The sequence below is a fragment of the Chenopodium quinoa genome, unplaced genomic scaffold (assembly GCF_001683475.1).
Source record: "Chenopodium quinoa cultivar QQ74 unplaced genomic scaffold, ASM168347v1, whole genome shotgun sequence".
Classification (NCBI taxonomy): Eukaryota; Viridiplantae; Streptophyta; class Magnoliopsida; order Caryophyllales; family Amaranthaceae; genus Chenopodium; species Chenopodium quinoa.
This window is the reverse complement of record NW_018745587.1, coordinates 661,042-681,390: the sequence shown is the minus strand read 5'-3', so window position 1 is coordinate 681,390 and position 20,349 is coordinate 661,042. Positions and strand designations below refer to the sequence as shown.

General features: G+C 33.2%; 4 protein-coding genes, 1 non-coding gene and 1 pseudogene across 5 annotated transcripts; 4 read left to right on the top strand and 2 right to left on the bottom strand.

Annotated features, from left to right (window-relative positions):
- The first annotated feature begins 114 nt into the window (after positions 1–114).
- LOC110716477 (protein FAR1-RELATED SEQUENCE 5-like) lies at positions 115–3,035 on the top strand. Its single transcript, XM_021895108.1, has 2 exons — positions 115–1,719; positions 1,964–3,035. The coding sequence occupies exons 1-2, from the start codon at positions 632–634 to the stop codon at positions 2,994–2,996; spliced, it is 2,121 nt and encodes a 706-aa protein (XP_021750800.1). The 5' UTR covers positions 115–631; the 3' UTR covers positions 2,997–3,035.
- Positions 3,036–3,870: 835 nt separating this feature from the next.
- Positions 3,871–5,138, top strand: LOC110716468 (secoisolariciresinol dehydrogenase-like). Its single transcript, XM_021895098.1, has 2 exons — positions 3,871–4,020; positions 4,329–5,138. Exons 1-2 carry the CDS (start codon positions 3,983–3,985, stop codon positions 5,074–5,076), a joined length of 786 nt encoding a protein of 261 aa, XP_021750790.1. The 5' UTR covers positions 3,871–3,982; the 3' UTR covers positions 5,077–5,138.
- A 754-nt stretch (positions 5,139–5,892) lies between these two features.
- On the bottom strand, positions 5,893–8,385 carry LOC110716470. The gene is made up of 3 exons (XM_021895099.1): positions 8,164–8,385; positions 6,493–6,747; positions 5,893–6,340 (listed from the first exon to the last, which is right to left on the bottom strand). Exons 1-3 carry the CDS (start codon positions 8,286–8,288, stop codon positions 5,983–5,985), a joined length of 738 nt encoding a protein of 245 aa, XP_021750791.1. The 5' UTR covers positions 8,289–8,385; the 3' UTR covers positions 5,893–5,982.
- LOC110716529 lies at positions 8,352–11,807 on the top strand (annotated as a pseudogene).
- Positions 11,808–15,513: 3,706 nt separating this feature from the next.
- On the top strand, positions 15,514–19,100 carry LOC110716496 (probable nucleoredoxin 1-1). Its single transcript, XM_021895129.1, has 2 exons — positions 15,514–16,160; positions 16,670–19,100. The coding sequence occupies exon 2, from the start codon at positions 17,572–17,574 to the stop codon at positions 18,964–18,966; it is 1,395 nt and encodes a 464-aa protein (XP_021750821.1). The 5' UTR covers positions 15,514–16,160; positions 16,670–17,571; the 3' UTR covers positions 18,967–19,100.
- TRNAG-GCC lies at positions 15,928–15,998 on the bottom strand. The gene has a single exon. It is a non-coding gene; the product is annotated as a tRNA-Gly (tRNA).
- Positions 19,101–20,349: the final 1,249 nt, after the last annotated feature.

Sequence of the window (20,349 nt, the reverse complement as noted above, 5' to 3'; positions counted from 1 at the left end):
CATCTGGAGATTGCGTTGATTTTGATCGTGATTGCGAGCGTGTGTTTCCTTCTGGAGTTCGTTTGGTTGATTCGTTTGTGAAACAATGTGAGTAATTGTGATCATAATTTTGCAATTTTTAATTATCTCTAAATTTGTTCTGTTATAATGCTCTGTTAATTTGAACTTAATTGATGTATTATTATTCACTTTCGATTTTTGAATTTACTACTTTGATTACATTATGATGAACGTTTTTGGATTGTTATACTTTGTATGAACATTTTGTTGCTTCATTTGTTGTTTCATTTGTTGTTTTCTTTGTGTTTTAGAATTGTGTGTTTTTGTCGTATATTTTGTAGATTATACTTTCAATTAATCGTTTATGTTTTCTTATTCATACTTACTAATGTGTTTATGTTCAGTCTTAAAGTCATTTTTGATCATTTATTTTTACATTTTTATATCGATATTATGTGTAGTGGTAAATAATGAAAATATTGTTCAAAATATTATGTGCTGAAATTCTTTGGCAATTGATCATGTGCTGTTTTGATATTGAACATTTTACTTATTTGTTATTGTTCATTCATGAAACTCTTTATGATCATTTATAATTGTATATTGTGCAGTGGAAAAAAATGATGATATTATGTATTTAGAAGCAGAACAGTCTGAATTAAAGGATAAAGAATTTAAATCTGAAGATGAAGCTTTCGAAGCGTATAATGAATATGCTTTTAGGAAAGGTTTTGGAATTCGAATTGGGAAGAGTAAGAGAAGAAGAGATGATTCTTTTTTGATGAAAAGATTTGTTTGTTGTAATGAGGGATTCAAAGATAATAAGTGTAAGAATAAAAGGATTTATGAGAAGTTGGATCATCGAACTGGTTGTTTAGCTTTTGTGCAGTTTCATATTGATCATTTAGGGGTCTATACATGTACAAGACATGAAATGGTTCATAATCATGCTATGATTCCTCCTGAAAAAAGGCATTTGATAAGGTCTCAAAGAGATGTGAATAAAGAGCAGCTTCTTTTCATTTCAACAATGAAATTGAGTGGAGTCAAAGTTACTGATTCTTTGAGGGTTCTAAAGAAGGAGGTTGGGGGATCTCCTAATCTTTGTTTTACTGCTTCTGATGCTTATAATGCATTGTCATCTGAAAAAGCTGCCCAAATTAAAGGATGTGATAGTAACCAATTAATTAAATATTTTGCCAAGAGACATGTGGATGAGGCAGATTTTTATTATGATTTTGAACAAGATGATAGTGGTGCTTTAGTTAGTTTTTTTTGGCGTGATGGTAGGATGATGAGAGATTATCATTACTTTGGAGATTTGTTGGTTTTTGATACAACTTATAGAACTAATAAATATGGAATGATATGTGCTCCATTTGTTGGGATGAACCATCATGGTAACAATGTCATGTTTGGTATGGGTTTTATTCTTAATGAGCGCACCGAGTCTTTTGATTGGTTGTTTGATACATTTTTGCACTCAATGGGGAGGAAAAGTCCCATTACAATTATGACTGATCAAGCACAAGCGATTGCAGCGGGTATAAGAAACATTTTTCCTTCAACTGTTCATCATCGTTTATGTGTATGGCATCTTGAACAAAATTCTAAGAAACACATTGGAGCATTGAGAGCTTTGGAAGGCTTTACAGATTTGTTTGGATATCTTTTGAAGTATTGTGAAACTCCTGCTGAATTTGAATATTTCTGGAAAAGGTAAATTATTGTTTTTTGTATTTATTTTTTATTTTTATTATGTGATATATTTGATTATTATGTGATATATATATGAACATTTAGTGTTTTACATATGATCATACAATTTACTTTGTTATGTATGTTATCATAATATTATTAGTGTCCATATTGTTTATGATCATTATTCTTTATACAAATGTACATATTTTAATTTATATTTTGTTCATTTTTCAATTAATATATGATCATTTCTGTTATACAGGATGTGTGATAAATACAAATGTGAAAATGATGATTGGTTATGTGATTTGTATAAAATAAAGGAAATGTGGTGTCCTGCTTATTCTAAGAAGTATTGGTCTGGTGGTATATTGTCTTCTCAACGTAGTGAAACTACTAATAAGTCAGTTTCACAACGTCTTAATAAGACTCAAGGTTTATGTGATTTTTATCATGTTTTTTTTGATGTCATTTCTGAGTGGAGAAGTAAGGAAGGTGCAAGAGATTACAATATTCTGAGGGGTAATAGGCACCTAGATTTTGCTAATATTGGTATATTAGTTCATGCAAGATCATTGTACACTATTCAAGCTTATGTGCTTTTTGAAGAGGAGTTCATTAGGGGGACAGCTTATGATCATGTTGATAATGGTTTGCATTTTCCAGAATATTCATATCTTCTTTGGAGGCCTGGGAAGGATATAATTATGCATGAAGTTGTTTTTAATAAGGAAACACATGCAATTTGTTGCACATGCATGTACTTTAGTGAGACTGGTTTACTTTGTTCTCATTCTCTTCGAGTATATCATTTGCATTGTGTGCGTAATATTCCACAAGAGTATATAATGAAACGATGGACAAAGGCTGCCATGTGTAGTCATGGTATTGAAGAACCTACTTTGAGGACAAATGTTGTGGCTACTAGTGTTTGGAGGTCACAAACAATCAGAAAGTTTGTTAAGTTGATAACAAGTTGTCAGAATTCTTTGAATGCAAGGGCAGAGGTTGAGTGTTATTTCAATCTGTTAAAAGAAAAGGTTGAGAGTGTATCAGGTGTAATTGACTTTAGTGAACCTGTTAAAGAGGTTGAAATTGTTGATCTTGAGATCAAGAATCCTCCAAAAGCTAGGCCTAAAGGTGAGAGGAATGTAAGGCCTAAGAGTACCTTGGAGAAGCAGTGTAACAAGGCAAAGGGTAATTTCAAGAGGAAAAAGTCTCTGTACACTCCTTACAAAAGGGGTATAGGGCAAGCAGTTGTACAGGTATATGATCATTTCATATTTTCAAATTGATCATTTCAAGCATTATTGGATTTTTGTATTGGTATTTAAGCTAAGGATAACGATCATTTTATCAAAAAAAAAGTCATTTTTTTTTTAAAAAAAAAAAGTCATTTTTTTTTTAAAAAAAACCACTAATGCTTAATAATTTAATAAATAATACTCCCTCCGTTTTATAACGTTAGTCCCATATACTATTTTGGGCGTTTCAAAAAGTTCTACTCATATTGAATATATTTCATTTATGATTTGATTTTTTTTGGAATTAATTTATTGTGGATTGATGAAATGACTCTAATTAAGGAAATTTTTACCTTAAATTATGCAATTATGACTTGTGCTTTCCTAATAAAAAATAAAAAAAAGTTAATTAAGGTAAACTAATTATGAAATATGTTGTACTTTAATGTTAGATTCCAAATATATTTATTTTCTTATTTTATGTGATTGATTCCATATGGGACTAACATTATGAATCGGAGGGAGTACATTTATTTAATATTTTTCTAATTACATATATTTAAATAAATAATTATGTTTTGTGTAAAGAAAAATGTATAAATGTATATATTTATTTACTATTTTCTCTAAATGTACGCAATTGGAACTTCCAAAACTAGAATAGACTTGTGACCACAATAATTAATGGCCATCCAACTATCCAAGTCTTATACTGTTATAAACATACAAACCATGCATTTTTCGTTTTATCACTTTGTGAACTATGCCAAACATCTACAGACTACAGTTTTCAGGGTGTTTTTCTTGTTTTCTGTGTTTTTGTACTAATGAACTATGGCAACTACTCTTAATAATACTAAAATAGCCCAACATGGACGATAAGCTTTATGAATGAATCTCTGGATACAATACTACATACAAGAGACTTTATAAATAGGTTGTCTTAGACAATAAACAATTATAGTAACTCTTAAGATTTAAGAAAACAACTACTAGCATTTAGGAGCAAGGAAGTACTATTTATACTAGTAAATTAAATGGCAGGCATCTCAGCTTTTTCTGCTGTGGCCAAAAGGTAATTAAACATGTATATTATCAGCTTATCTATATTTTTTTTTTCTTTCTCTAATAGTATTTTTTTAGTTGTCAATAATAACTTATAAAGATTAAATGATCCAGTCGAGATTTGATCTCAAATTGTAAAAACCATTCATCTTTCAAGCTATTTGTGAATCATAGTGATGCTTTGTAGGTCCACTATTTGTAAATCCAAAAAGGAAATGATTTTTACTCTTCTAAAGTACTTACATTTAGAAACTTTTTTATACCAAGTTTATCAGTGATCTTTCTTGAGTACAATATTTTAAAATGGTTTATTTTCAGGTTGGAAGGCAAGGTTGCCCTAATCACAGGAGCTGCTAGTGGAATTGGTGAATACACTGCCAAAATTTTCACACAAAATGGTGCAAAAGTCATGATTGCTGACATCCAAGATGATTCGGGCCAAGAAATTTGCAAAGAATTGGGCCCATTAGTAGCCTCATACATTCATTGCAATGTCACAAATGAAGCCCACGTAAAAAACGCAGTTGATTCAACAGTGGCCCAATACGGAAAACTCGACATCATGTTCAATAATGCTGGCATAGCAGCTTGCTATCCCAAGCCCATCCTTGATAACACACAGTCAGAGTTTGAAGATGTCATTAAGGTTAATCTTGTTGGGCCATTTTTGGGTATAAAGCATGCGGCCCGAGTAATGATCCCGGCCCAAAAAGGTAGTATTATAACAAGAGCTAGTACTTGCTCCACCATAGGAGGAGCGGCCAAGCATGGCGTGGTGGGGCTCACAAGAAACACGTCGGTAGAGCTTGGAAAGTATGGGATTAGGGTGAATTGTGTCTCGCCACATGCAGTTGCGACTTCTATGACTAAGACTATCTTAAATCTAGATGATGATAATATAGCTAAGGTATACTCTAATCTTAAGGGTACTTGTTGTAAAAAGGAGGATATTGCGAATGCGGCTTTATTTCTTGCTAGTGATGAATCAAAATATGTTAGTGGTCATAATCTTTTTGTAGATGGAGGATTTACTATTATGAATTCAGGATTTTGTATGTTTGAATAATCAAGTAATGATTGTTATGGACTTATGGCTGATAATAATAATAAAGATGCTTCATTTGATAATAATAATGTGTAATATTAACAAAAACTAACTCAGCCAACCCACCTCCTTCCCTGACCACCCAACTAACACACCTAAACCACCTCCTTCCCCGACCACCCAACCCATCTATACCAGTAAACCACCTCCTTCCCCTACCAAAATGACACCCCATCCCCAGATCCACCGTCAAAATCGGCAAAACCCCAAACCCTTCCCCTTGAAACAACTCTCATCTGCTCGCGACATAGCTGCTTCCGTCAACACTCGAAGGTGGAAGCTAGATGGGAAGGTGATCCAGATCCGCCGAGAAAGAAACAAGAAACAAGTGGAGAAGAACGTTAATGGTGTGAGACCCAATCTGCGAGAACGAAGGCGGGCAACATGGTGGACTGGTGGTTGCGGGCTTGCGGCGGAGAAGAGATGGTTAGGGTATGGTGGAACGAGGATGAGGTTAACTATGGTGGCCTGGTGGTTGCGCGCTTGCGGTGGAGGAGAGACAGTACAGTGGTTGCGTGCTCGCAGCGGAGAAAAGGGGATGGGGGATGGTTTCCCGGTGAGGCTAAGAAGGAGGGGACGGGGCTAGTGGCCGGATCTGGTAATGAAGGCTGCGGGTTTTTTCTTTTATTTTTTATTTTTTTTGGACAAATGCAAGAGTGACACGTGGCATTTTAATTTTTTAAAAAGCTTTTCAGCAGATAATTGGTTTTTAGGATTAATAGAAGTAAATGGAGGTGAAAGTTGAGATTATTGCAGAATAATTGATAGTTGGGATTATTCAAAGTAAATTATTGGTCAAAATTGAGATTAATGAAGTGTATTTTTCCATTTTGTTATTGCACATGCATAACAGCATAATTATTGAGATTACATAAAAAAAATCTGCAAAATATTAGAAACTACTTCCCAAGTGGTATCCTCCTCATAAAGCAGTTCCTTGAATTTATCCTTGACTTCTTCCATTAGTTGATCCTTGCCTCCTTCCATTAGTTGATCCTTGACTCTTTTTATCAATGCTCTCTTGGATATTTTGGGGTAAGGAACATCGTCGTCGTCGTCTTCGGTCATATTGTCTTTGCGGGCAGATGCTTGGAGTATCATACTACTACTACCAACTGGGACAGCCGCCGCACACTCCTTGTGCAAGTCAAAGTTGCACTCCTTGCAACAATACCTTAACCCTTCGTCTTTCTTTAGGCATGCATTGCACCAATAAGTATAATACCTATAATAATCATTTACATGTATGATTTCATAAGTTATCTAGAAGCTTATTACATCACAATCAGTATAATTAATTATAATGAAAAATATAAGTTTAGATCAGATAAGCAAAAATAAGATGAATCACACATAGCTTTTAAAAAAAAATCTAACCCGATTTTGCCACCTAAGGAGGAGTATTCCAATTGATGTTGTGGATGAAGTGAGTGCCTTATTACAGTTTGGAGAGAAGAGTCGACGGCTGCTGTAGGATTACCGGTACCACATATCATATTGTCGTTTGTTATCGTACAACTACCAACTTGGAGAGCACACTCCTTGTGCAAATCAAAGTTGCATTCTGTGCAACTATACATGAAGGCTTCCGCCTTCTTATTGCATGCATCACACCGAAAAATAACACCACACCTATAAGCATTATTCAAATGATCTTTTACTGAATTAGCTAATTTAGCAAAACTATTTACCAAAACAACTATTTATAAATTCATATTCTAAAAGTAAAATATCGACCTTGGAAGGATTTTTTCCCCTATTTTATTTACATGTAAACGGCTGGTTTTTTAAAAATAAATTATTGGCTTTCATTTTTAATTTGAATTCATAATTTAATTATAGCCGCACAATACTACCATTCCCATTATACATTTTTATCTAATTTTCGTACTATGGAATTATTTTGTTTTGTTTTGTTTATATGATTGAATGGTTGTAAGTTTATTTTCATGTTATCCTAGTTTTAAGAATTATTCTATCCAAGTAACTGAAATTATACGACGATTACATAATCATAAATTTTCTTTGGATCATTCTCATGTTGTAGGTCTATGATTTTTTTTATTTTTTTTTTTTGTATTTTTTTTTTATTTTATTACTATCTTAAATTGAGCATAATACAGTAGTTAGAAACTCTGAATTCATCTCTGAATTGATTTTTTTTTTTAATTGATGCTAAATTTTTTGCATATATATTAATGTAATTTTTTCTAGTAACTTTCACAAGATTTAAATAATTAAAAGTTTGGAACAGGGGTGCTTTATATCTGATTGTATTTCGTTTCATTTTTAGAGTATGAATAATTAGAAAAGGCTATTATGGTCTTGTTTGGCAAATGATTGTTGGCGGTTGGTTGTTGGATGGTTCACCTAGCTGGAATGTTTGGCTGTTTATAATGGCTTTTGAAATTGGCTGTTTAAGCTGGCTGTTTATAAAATTGTTTGGTAATTTAATTGTTGGTCGTTGGCTGTTTATTAGATAATTTGTGGGCCGACAAGCTAAAAGCCAACAAAAAAGCTTCTCAAAGCAGCTTTTTCATTTTGGCTTAAAAGTCAGCTTTTTCACTGACTAAAAAGCCAATTACCAAACACATTTTTTTGGCTGTTTGACCACCTAAAAAAGCCAAAAAAGCCAATTACCAAACATGGCCTATATCTTTTTTCACAAAAATATATATATATATATATATATATATATATATATATATATATATATATATATATATATATATATATATATATATATCAAAATCTGGCAAAAACCAAATCAACCTAAAAAAAAAAAAACAAAATAATAATAATAATGTAAACCAAAGCGTTACATATAGAAGGGAAAAAAAAAGAAGAATTTCCCCTCCAAGTTATAATTTTGTTAATAATATAGATAGTTTTGAAATTGAATTAATAAATAGCCATTTTGGTAAAAAGTTTTGCTAAATTAGCTAATTCGGTATAAAGCTTATTCAAAAGTTATTTTAAAAGCTTATTACTCATAATTCATAAAATAGGAAAACACACAATAATATAATGCAATGTCGTAAATCTAACCTGACATCAACAATGGTGTTGAATATCAATTGATGTTGTGGATGAAGTGAGTGCTTCAATCGATGCTGTGGATGAAGTGGTTGCCTAGATTGCCTTATTATAGCTGAAATAATTAGATCCCCCATGTTTTTGATGTGTAATTTAATTTAATTAAATATGATTAGTAGTACGCGTAGTAGTTAATACAAATGTATTCTATGTTTTGTGTCTGTGTTTTTTTTTTATATATATATAGGAGCTAGTAGGGCTTCCAAAACCTACCACTCTCCCTATAAGGGTATAATCGTAATTTTGTATTGAAAAAACAAAGCACTTGGGAGGAAAAGAAAATGTAAGAGCAGTGGGCAGTAGTCAACATTAAAGACAAAATACTATTAAAAAAAAAAACATTAAAGACAAAATAAAGAAGCAAGAAAGAAAGAGAGTAGAAATGTAGAATGAAAGAAAGATATGAATAATTTTGTATTGAAAAAACAAAGCACTTGGGAGGAAAAGAAAATGTAAGAGCAGTGGGCAGTAGTCAACATTAAAGACAAAATACTATTAAAAAAAAAAAAAACATTAAAGACAAAATAAAGAAGCAAGAAAGAAAGAGAGTAGAAATGTAGAATGAAAGAAAGATATGAATATATGATTGGGAAATATGGCAGAAAAAAAATCCCTTGACTAGGTCTCACACCTAAGAATGGAAGAAAGTAAACCCTTGACTGGTTTTATTATTCTACTTCCTCCGTTCTTTTTTACTTGACCTGTTTCTTTTATCACGCTTGTCAATGTAAAATTTTAGCGATCAATAACTTTAATTCTTCATAAATAAAAATTATAAAAGTTGTATATCACGATTGTACTTATTGAGATGAATTAAAAAAATATCATGTGAATATATTTTTCATTACATATCATTCACAAAAGACGGTCAAAGAAGAGGTGGTGAATAGTGTAAAAGTTAAAGCGGGTCAGGTAAAAAAGAACGGAGGAAGGATATCTTAATCATATTATTCATAGTACAATTGGTTAGAATATTAAATGTTAGGTTAGTCCCGAACAATGTATGATTTTTAAGACTAAAATATCTTTCATTTGTAATATAAATACTTGTAATACTAAGCTTGTGATTATTCTCATTATATATATGTATTAATTAAAGGACAAAAATGTAAGGTCCACTATTTGTAAATCCAAAAAGGAAGTGATTTTTACTCTTCTAGAGTACTTACATTTAGAAAAAAAATTTATATACTAAAGTTTATCAGTGATCTTTCTTGAGTACAAAATTTTAAAATGGTTTATTTTCAAATTGGAAGGCAAGGTTGCCCTTAGGAGGTGCTAGTGGAATCGCCGAATCGGTGAACACACTGCCAAAATTTTCACACGAAAATACGAAATGGTGCAAAAGTCATGATTTTTGACATTCAAGATGATTTGGGCCAAGAAGTTTGCAAAGAATTGGGCCCATTAGTAGCCTCATACATTCATTGCAATGTCACAAATGAAGCCCACGTAAAAAACGCAGTTGATTCAATAATGCCCAATACGGAAAACTCGACATCATGTTCAATAATGCTGGCATAGCAGCATGCTATCCTAAGCCCATCCTTGACAACACACAGTTGGAGTTGGAAGATACAAATTCTTACATAGACCCTGGTCCACCTTTCCTATGTGGATCAGACATTAAGCACACTCTTCTCTTAAATAAACACAACTTCACCTTGTTCTTCAAATCCCGCCATCTTAACTTTTTTTTTCCTTCTTTATAAGATCACTCTTCCCTATTTAATCTGATTTTTTAACTTCTTTTTCGATTATAATTTAGATCCACAACATTGTCTAGATCAAAGAAATCACCAACATTATCTCTTCTTTTTCTTTTTTTCTCCGCAATTTCACTCTTCTGAACTTTTTCTCTCTTCTTCTTAACATTTTCTTGCTTCTTCTGAACTTTCTTCTTTTGAGACTCTTTCTTAGCCTTCTTTTGAGCTTCCTTTTTATTTTGATTTTCAGTCTCCTTTTAACTTTCCTTTTTAGCTTGATTCTCAGCCTCCTTTTGAGCTTGATTCTCAGCTTCTTGGATTGGTTTTGGGTGTTGGATTTGGGTTGAAGTTCAGATTGGTTGCTGTAATAAAACAAATGCTTCTTGGATTAAAAAATAACAATATCAAAATTTGAACAGGAATCACAAATTATATGAAATAAAATCATAATACATTTGAACAGTAATAACAAATTATATGAACTAAAACCACAAAATATTTGAACATTGATCACGAGTTATATGAACTAGAACCACAATATATTTGAACAGTAATCACGAATTATATGAACTAAAAACACAAAACATTTGAACTTATAAAATAAATGCTTCTTAGTTTAAAAAATAACAATATCAATTTTTGAACAGTAATCACGAAATATATGAACTAAAACCACAAAATGTTTGAACGATAATCACAGATTATATGTACTAAAACCACAAATCATTTGAACAGCAATTACGAATTATATGAACTAAAAACACGAAATATTTGAGCCTATGATTTACCCGGTTTCTCCATTTTCTGAATGTTGCTTGTCTATCTTTTTTAAAATCTTTGGATCAACAATTGGACTTGTTATATCCAATTTCTTCTTCCTTTTGTTTCAGATTTGAGAAATTGTCCTGTTCAAATAACTCAGGGTTTCAATTTATCATTTAATTTCAAAATTCAACAATTATATAGGGTTTTAATTTACTTACAATTGATCTTCATCACTATCAGAAGAATTTGGGTCCCTGAAAAATGTGAAAATTGTTCAAAAATTATACCCAAATTTACAAAAACTACGAATGAAATTTTAACAAATTATAACAACTACGAACGAGTAATTGCAAATTCAAAGAAATTTAAACAAAGTGTAAGTTCAGAAATTTTATTTACCTTTCTGCATTGTTTTCTTGCTTTTCATCCATGGCTATGCTTGAATTTTCAGAGGAAGAGAGAAATGAGAATTTTTCGTAGTGTTTGTGTTGATGGCTATAAGTTCAGAATTTATTATGTCAGAGTGTTGTTGGAGTGGAAAAAAAGAAAGGAGAGGTTGGGCCGCTTTATTTGTAATGTGTTTGTGATGATGGATTGTGGTATTTGGGCTAGTGGTCCACCTATTTTAGATGGACCAGGGTCTACCATAGACCTATTGGTTTGAAGATGTCATTAAGGTTAATCTTGTTGGGCCATTTTTGGGTATAAAGCATGTGGCCTGAGTAATGATCCCGGCCCAAAAAGGTAGTATTATTACAACAGCTAGTACTTGCTCCACCATAGGAGGAGCGGCCGCCCATGCCTACACTAGCTCCAAGCATGGCGTGGTGGGGCTCACGAGAAACATGTAGGTAGAACTTGGAAAATATGGGATTAGGGTGAATTGTGTGTCACCACACACCACACGCGGTTGTGACTTCTATGACTAAGACCATCTTAAATCTAGATGATGAAAATATTGCTAAGGTATACTCTAATCTCGAGGGTACTTGGTATAACAAGGAGGATATTGCGAATACGGCTTTATTTCTTGCTATTGATGAATCAAGATATGTTAGTGGTCATAATCTTTTTGTATATGGAGGATTTACTATTATGAATTCCGGATTTTGTATGTTTGAATAAATCAAGTAAAGATTGTTATGGACTTATGGTCTGTAATAAAGATGTTTCATTTGTTTGTTTAAATAATTAAATGAGTAATGTTAATAAAATAGAGAAAATAAAGGTTTTGTTTTATTAGTTAGTGTTATTGTACTTGATATATATATATATAGTATATGTTGGAATTACAAGCATCATCATGCTAATACTATTTATGAACTATGAAGTATATCAAAAGACATTCCTAAATAAGTATGAGTGTCAAGTACATTATACTTTTGTGCGATTTGTTCCTTTTCCTCCGCGTACAATTAAAATCATGCAAGCTTCCTAAAAAATACAAGTAAAATGCAAGAGTATAATGATATTCCCTAAAAAAAAAGAGTATAATGATATTCCCTAAAAAATACAAGTAAAAAAAAGAGTATAATGATATTCCCTAAAAAAAAAGAGTATAATGATATTCCCTAAAAAAAAAGTATAATGATATTCCCTAAAAAAAAAAGAGTATAATGATATTCCCTAAAAAAAAAGTATAATGATATTCCCTAAAAAAAAAAGAGTATAATGATATTCCCTAAAAAAAAAAGTATAATGATATTTCCCTAAAAAAAAAGAGTATAATGATCTCGTTTTTACTGTATAATGATCTCGTTTTTACTGTATTATGATAAAATTATAATTATGATAAAAAAGAGTATAATGATATTCCCTAAAAAAAAGAGTATAATGATCTCGTTTTTACTGTATTATGCAGAAATTATCACGGCTAAAAATTGATTTAAAACATTGGAATTTCCATAATTATGGGAACATTCAAAATAAATTGACTATTAACCAAGAAAAATTACAAAATGTGGAACTACAACTTCAATAATTTCCCGGAAATCATCATATTGAACAACATCTAAAACGTCTAATTAAACAACGTGAAAAACTACTCCTTTTTGGCCAAAAATACTGGGGTAAATATGCTAGAAAAAATTGGTTAACACAAGGTGATCGAAATACAAGATTTTTTCACGAAACAATGAAAATAAGAAAAAGAAAAACTCAAATTTTCAGGCTATGTAATGAACTTGATCAATGGGTTGAGGAGCCAACAGATATTACTCGTTTATTTTTTAAGGAATTTTCAAATAGATTCAACTCAGATCATACATGCTCTCGTAATATTTCCATTCCTTGGATACAACCATGTATTACTAGTGAAGACAATCTAACCTTGACACAACCTTTTTTAGATGAAGAAATCAAACAAGTCTTCTTCGATATGTCTCCATATAAAGCTCCGGGTTCAGATGGTTTTGGGCCTAAATTTTTCCAATATTATTGGTCTATCATTGGAATGGATATTTGTAAAGCAATAAAAGGTTTTTTTCATAATGGTATTTTATTAAGACAACTTAATCATACGATTATTACTCTAATTCCAAAAATCGACAATCCAAATAAGGCACATCAATTTCGCCCTATTAGTCTTTGTACTACAATTTATAAAGCAATAGCTAAACTTCTAGTAAATAGAATTAAACCATTCTTAAAGAAAGTTATAGGACCATATCAAAATGCTTTTACCCCGGAAAGAGCAATCCAAGATAACGTTTTGTTAGTCCAAGAAATCTTAAATATGTTTAATAAGTCCAAAAATAAGTCAGGATGGTTAGCCTTGAAATTAGATATGGAAAAAGCCTATGATCGGGTTGAATGGGATTTCCTATGGGTTACTTTAAAAGCTTTTGGTTTTAATGAAACTTTGATTACATGGATTAAGTCTTGTGTTACTACGGTTTCTTACTCGATTTCTGTAAATAACAACTCTACAGAACTAATCACTCCTACTCGAGGCCTACGTCAGGGGGATCCTTTGTCCCCAGTTCTCTTTGTTATTTGTATGGAAGTTATTGCTCGAAAATTACTTCATCAATCATTAGATAAATCTTCTGGCATTGGTCTCAAAGTTACCCCATCTGCTCCGATCATCCCTTGTTTACTGTTTGCAGACGATAATTTATTATTTTGTCAGGCCAAATCTAGAGTATGTGCTACTCTTAGGGATATCCTTAATGAATTTTCTTTAATGTCCGACCAATTGATCAATTTCCATAAGTCCTCTATCGTCTTTTTAAAGCTAGTAAATAACTCTAGAGAAGTTAATTTAGCAAGTTATTTCAATATGACTCCTAAATCATTCCTTGGTCGTTATTTAGGGGTCCTTTTTAATTCATCGTCTTTTACTAAGCAAAATTTTCATCAGCTTTTAGCAAAAGCAGAAAACAAATTGAATAACTGGTCTGTCAACTCAGTTTCTAAGGCAGGTAAAACTGTTTTAATTCAAAGTCATTTGGAAGCTCTTCCTTCTTATGCTATGACTACTGCGCGTCTTCCTAAAACAATCACTAAATCTTTGGATCAAATTAACCGTAATTTCTTTTGGAAACAATCTCCGGATAAGAATGGCCTCCCCATGATTTCTTGGGACAAAATTTGTCAACCCAAAAGTCAAGGAGGTTTAGGTTTAAGGAAAACGGAAGCAATCAACTCTGCTCTCCTTGCCAAATTAGGTTGGAAATTAATCTCGCATCATAATAATTTATGGGTTCGTAGTATTCGGGCTAAATATTTAAAACATAGCTCTTTTTTTGAATGTAAACCCCACGCTAAGGACTCCTGGATTTGGAGGAAAATTTTACAAGTTCGCCCTCTTCTTCTTAAGGGGCTGAGATGGAAAGTTGGTTTGGGCTCTAATATTCTTTTTTGGCTAGATAATTGGTGTTCTTCTACGAATTTAATTACTTTATTACATTTAAATATTTCTGATATTCAAAATCTTGACCTTACAGTTGATCAATTTATTACTGAAGATCATTCTTGGGATATTGCAGCTCTATCTTTAGTGGTACCTCCTTACATAGTTTAGACCATTAAAGGTATTCCTTTGCCAATTAATGATACTTTTGATGAACCCTGTTGGGGTTTTTCTGGTAATGGAGAGTTTACGGTAAAGTCAGCAACCTGGTTAGCTCATAACTTTAATTCTCTTGCAAAATGGGAATTTTCTTGGATTTGGAAACTTGATATTGCTCCAAAACTAAAGATATTTATTTGGCAACTGCTACTTAATGGTCTTCCAACTAGAAATAATTCGATTTACCGTAATATTAATGTCCCTCATACTTGCCCCTTTTGTAATTCACATGCTGAAACACAGGATCATCTGTTTCTAAATTGTCCATTTATTAGACAGTATTGGGATGCAGATATCGTTAGTCATTGGATGGGAACTCAAGTTAATACCCCGAATCTCCTTACTCTTTTTCGGGACATTCGTCATAATGTTAACCTTCCTGTAAAAAAAATTATTGTTTCTTTATGGAGTATATGGAAAGGTCGTAATGCTCTTATTTTTAGTCATATCCCCTCTACTATTATGAGTATTTATTCTAGAGCTTACAAAACATTTACAGAATGGAATATTCGTTCTCATCTTGATTCTTTTAATGACATTGTTCCCAAGACCAATTCTCCTCTTTACCATAAAACCATCCAAGTAGCTTGGTCCCCCCCTGCCCCTGGTGTTTTCAAAATTAATTTTGATGGTTTTGTTTGTAATAACTTTGGGTCAGCCGGAGTTGTTATTAGAGATTATACAGGAAATAATGTTGTTAGTCGTGCTTATAATCTTGGTACCTCGACTCCTATTATTGCAGAAGATACAGCTCTGCGTAACAGTCTTCTCTTAGCTATTGAACATAATATACGAAAACTTTTTATTGAAGGTGATAACCTTTTAATTATAAATATTTTGCAGGATAAAGCACGCTGTCCTTGGAAAATTCAATTGCTAATGAATGACGTTAAGAAGTTGTTGGCTCACTTTGAGGTTGTTGCTTCTTGCCATGTGTATCGAGAAGCTAATCATGCAGCAGATTATGCTGCAACTATAGGTCATCAAATTTCAGGCTATGTAAACATTGACCCTAATGTAGATGCTAATTTTTCTTATTTTATTTCTTAAGATAAGTTAGGGTATAGTTTTGAGAGAAGACTTACCTAATTTTTGTATTTTTCTTATCAAAAAAAAAAAAAAAAAAAAAAAAAAAAAGTATAATGTTATTAAAAAAATATATATAAAAAAAAATGCACCAGCCGGGAATCGAACCCGGGTCTGTACCGTGGCAGGGTACTATTCTACCACTAGACCACTGGTGCTTGATTGTCCAATTAAATGATTCAGAGTTTTAATTATTAATAAAGTTGCATATATAACACATCTTAGCCATCTATCTCTCTCTCTCTCTCTCTCCTCTATTTAAGCGTACTCTGAATTCTCCATTGAAGCGGCTTCTGAGTTTTCTCTCTCAATTGAAACAGGTAAGATTTTTTTTAAGCATCGAATATCAATTTCACAATCTAGGGTTTAGTTTGTTTTTATTGTAAGTATAGTCGATTTAGGGTTCTGGACTACTCAAGTATTCGTTATAATTACTCAAGATTATAACGACCGATTTTGCTGCTATAAAATTTCAATGTTGATATTCTTGAGCGAGAAGAATTTTTATGCGAATTTTCAAGCCTAATTTTGATGATTGAGTCAAATTTGGTTGCTAATGTGTTTTGTTTATGACCCTTTAATGTTAGGACTAGGGAATTTGAATTTATTTTATTTTATTATCCTTGAATTTCAATTTAAGTTAATTATTCTTGGATTTCAACTTCTAAAGTTATTATTATTTTATTAACATATTTCTATTTAGTAAAGTTTATTATTATTCTAGTAAAATGTTTGATTGATTGAATTTAGTTTTTGTGCGGTGAGAACTAGATTGTAGATGAAACATTGGTCTGGAATTAATTTAAAGTTGAAATTGATTGAATTACAGGATGGAAAGTAGGGTAGAGTTTGAAATTGGTGGTTGCCTTGAGCAAAGACAAATTTCCTCAGACCTTGCGGTATTTGTTTCTCCAAAGGAGGTTCTGTCAAAAAAGAAAGATGTTTCCTCCACTGTTGAATCTTTGCTGACCTGTTTTTCTGATTTGGGTTATCTTGATCGAATTAATGGCGACCAAGTTATTATCAAAGATACGTTTCGTTCCAAATGCGTTCTGGTTTTTGCTTATAAAGCGCCACAAGGAGAATTCAACTTCCGTGAGGTCTTTCCTAAAGACCCGGTGGGTGTATGTTCAGAATAGTATCGCTTCAGAGACGATTTTGAGATGGTTGTGGCCTTAACGGGCAATGATTCAGATCTCGGAGAGGCTGGTTTCAACCAGGCCACTTGCTTCTTTTCTTACCTCATTTCTCTCTTGTTGTACCATATGAGCATTTGAAGATCAGGGCCTCTCTATGCGATTACCTTGGTGTCAATGCTCACGGCTCCTCTAATTGGTTGCTTGTCAATGCTAATCAATACATCTTGCATTACGATTCTAATGCTGCAAGACAGTATCTGCAGGATCTTTTCCCTGTAAGCCCTATAGATTTTGTAACTTTCTTTAACGGGCTTATTAGATCAACATGGCCTGTTGTCAGTTCTGAGGCCAAAGGCCCTAGACTATTGGAAGGAAAGTGTCCGGTTTCAAATTCGATCAAGTATGTGTTGCCAGAATATCCTCATGATATACACAAGATGGTTTCCGAATCACAGAAATCTTGCCCTATTGAGATTGGTCAGTCTTTTGATGTTATATCATTGTTGTCAGGTGGTGGTGTCTTGAGTTACTTGATCGGAAAGATGGTGACCCAGTTGCAGTTAAGGAGGAATCCTTTATCGGAAAATACATCATGATTTGTTGTTTTTATGTGCCTATCTTCCGCGACAGCTCTGATGCAATGACGGTGCAGCACATAGTAAATACATGCTTTGACTTGTATAATACAAGAAATGACTTTGAGATGGTTGTGGTTGTAAAGATGAGGTACAAGGCGGATTATGAGGCAGTTTTTGATCACTTTTTGTCAGTTTTCCCCTCTTGTCTTGTGGTACCATACAAGGAGTCAATGCATCGCGACTTCATATGCAAGTATCTTGACTTGGTTGCTAAGTCATCTATTAAATGTCTCATTTTGGATGCCGATGACAACAGAAACATTTTGTACCATGGAACTCCTGCCTTCCTGTACTCCTATGGAGCTGATGCCTTTCCCTTTACTAAAGAGAAAATTAAGGAAGTAGTTTACAAAGACAAAATATCTCACTGGAGCCTTGAAGGACTTTTGGAGTGCGATTCCTCTTATGTTCTTGAAAATGGCAACGAGGAAACGATCACCATCTCAGAACTTAACAAGAAGGTCGTTGCATTGAACTTGTGTATTGATGGAATGTTCACTTCCACTCTCCATATGGTCCATCAACAATGTATAGAAAATCAGCTATCGTTTGAGATTGTGCTGGTCTACATGCCCTATGACAACTGCCTTGACCCACGGGTTCACAAGGGTAAAATTGATAGATTGTTGAAGAAGAAGAGAATATCGTGGTGGTGCTTGCCCATCAACAACAATGTTAGCTTAAAGTTTAAGAGACTTGTAGGCTGTCGTGATGACTTTAAGCTCGTCATAGTAGGACCTGATAATGAATATGTGGATCTGCACGGTGAAGAAATCCTGAAGAGACGCGGAATTGATGGTTATCCGTTCACTAGGGAGGGCCTTATCGAAAAGGAACTGAAGCGGCTTCATGGACTCACCTTGGAGTCGTCGTTGGTTATTGGGTCAAAGAATTATGTTTATAAAGGCAGCACAACATATCCTCTGGCTGATCTCCTAGGAAAGAATGTCCTTGGTTATTTTGCTGAAAGAAGTAAAGATCTTTATCATCCACTGTTAACATGGTATCCTGAGATTAAGGCAGATGTTGACGATCTTGAAGTAGTCTTTGTTCGGTTAGAAGATGAGCTTGCTGCAGCTTATGATGATCTCAAATTAGCTGAAAGTGTGAAGCCTTGGTATGTATGTCCCTATGATCCCGAGCACTCAAAAATTTTACGGGAGAAAATATTTATCGTCGGGCATAATAGAGTACGTGAAACCTTGGTTAAATTTGGATCAGATGGAAAGATTTGTTCATTTCGAGCTCAATATCACCTTACTTATGATGGACCCAAGGCTTTTCGAGAAATTGGTGATCCTCATCTACGCCAAGATGTCATTAGAGAATATTTAGAGGGGATGCTATAAGTAGAAAGAATATCCCTGGAACACAAATTGTTACGTACTTTTGTATTAATTAGTGGTTAATTTTATTCTAATTAAAACAATGGCAGCAAAAATGCATCAATTCAATTCAGTTTAAAGTAAAGGATTAGTAACTACTTCCTCATTTTTCTGGCTTAGGTAACTTAGTACCATTATTTTCTCTTTTAGCACGATATTAGTTAGTAATGTACTCAGCATTAGACTTCTTTTCGGCAAATTTTAAACTTGACTACATCCTAACCACAAAACACTTACACATGTTTGTTTCGTGTTATTTTAAATAAACTACTCCCTCTGTCCCCTTAATACAAAGTAAGGACGTGAAATCTTGGAATAGTTTACCAAAATTTCCTGTGTCGGTGGGTTCGGCAGGATTCATGAGTTTTAAGTATACCCGCTAAAATTACTTAATTTTTAAAGACTATGTTCGTGGTTTTAGGGTCTGTTCTCATACGATTATTTTCACTTCAGTTCAGTTCAGTTCTAATAAGTTCAGTTCAGTTTAGTTCAGCTCCTAATTTCCTTCTCTTATAAAATATTCATTTCAGTTAAGCTCTAATAAGTGCAATTCAGTTCAGCTAAGTTCAGTAGATAGTTTGAGATATGATACTGGGTGAGTTGGAGAACTATTTGTTGGGGTGTGATTTATTCACATCAACTTTGTTAGACTATGGTTCGTATGTGTTTGAATATCAAATGAAACGAAACGAAAAAAAAATAAAAATATCTTGGCAATGTTAAAAAAAAGGAACAGAAAAAATGGACTCTCCCTACAGGGACTTACTTGATGTGAGCATGGTTTTGCTCATGAAAGGTTAGGTTGAGACTATTAAAAAAAAGACTAGTGAAAGGTTGAATTATTAAATTAAATTAAATTAAAATTATTTGTAATCTATCACATAATTTGAGCTGTCAATTTGGGTAAACAAGTCGGGTAAGAATGGGTCGGGTCAACTCGGTTCGAGTCAATTCAGATTAATTCTATAACCTATGTGCGTCGGGTTTGGGTTGGGTCATGCTTGAGTCTGGTCACGTCGGGTCATACTTCTTATCGGGTTTGGGTCGTGTTTAGGTCGGGTTACATTCGGGTTCGGTGAACAATAGGTCAGGTTTAATTCGGCTTTACACGGGTTAAAACGGGTTAGGGTAATTCTCAGGTTCGAGTCGGGTTCAATTCAAGTCAATAATTTGCGGGTTAGAATCAGGTCGGGTCATTCACGGGTTTGAGTCGGGTTCGGTTCAAGTCAATAATTTGCAGATTATAATCAGGTCGGGTCGTTATTCTCGGGTTCAAGTCGGGTTCGATTCAAGTCAATAATTTACGAGTTATAATCTGGTTGGATCATTTCCATGTCGGGTCATTCT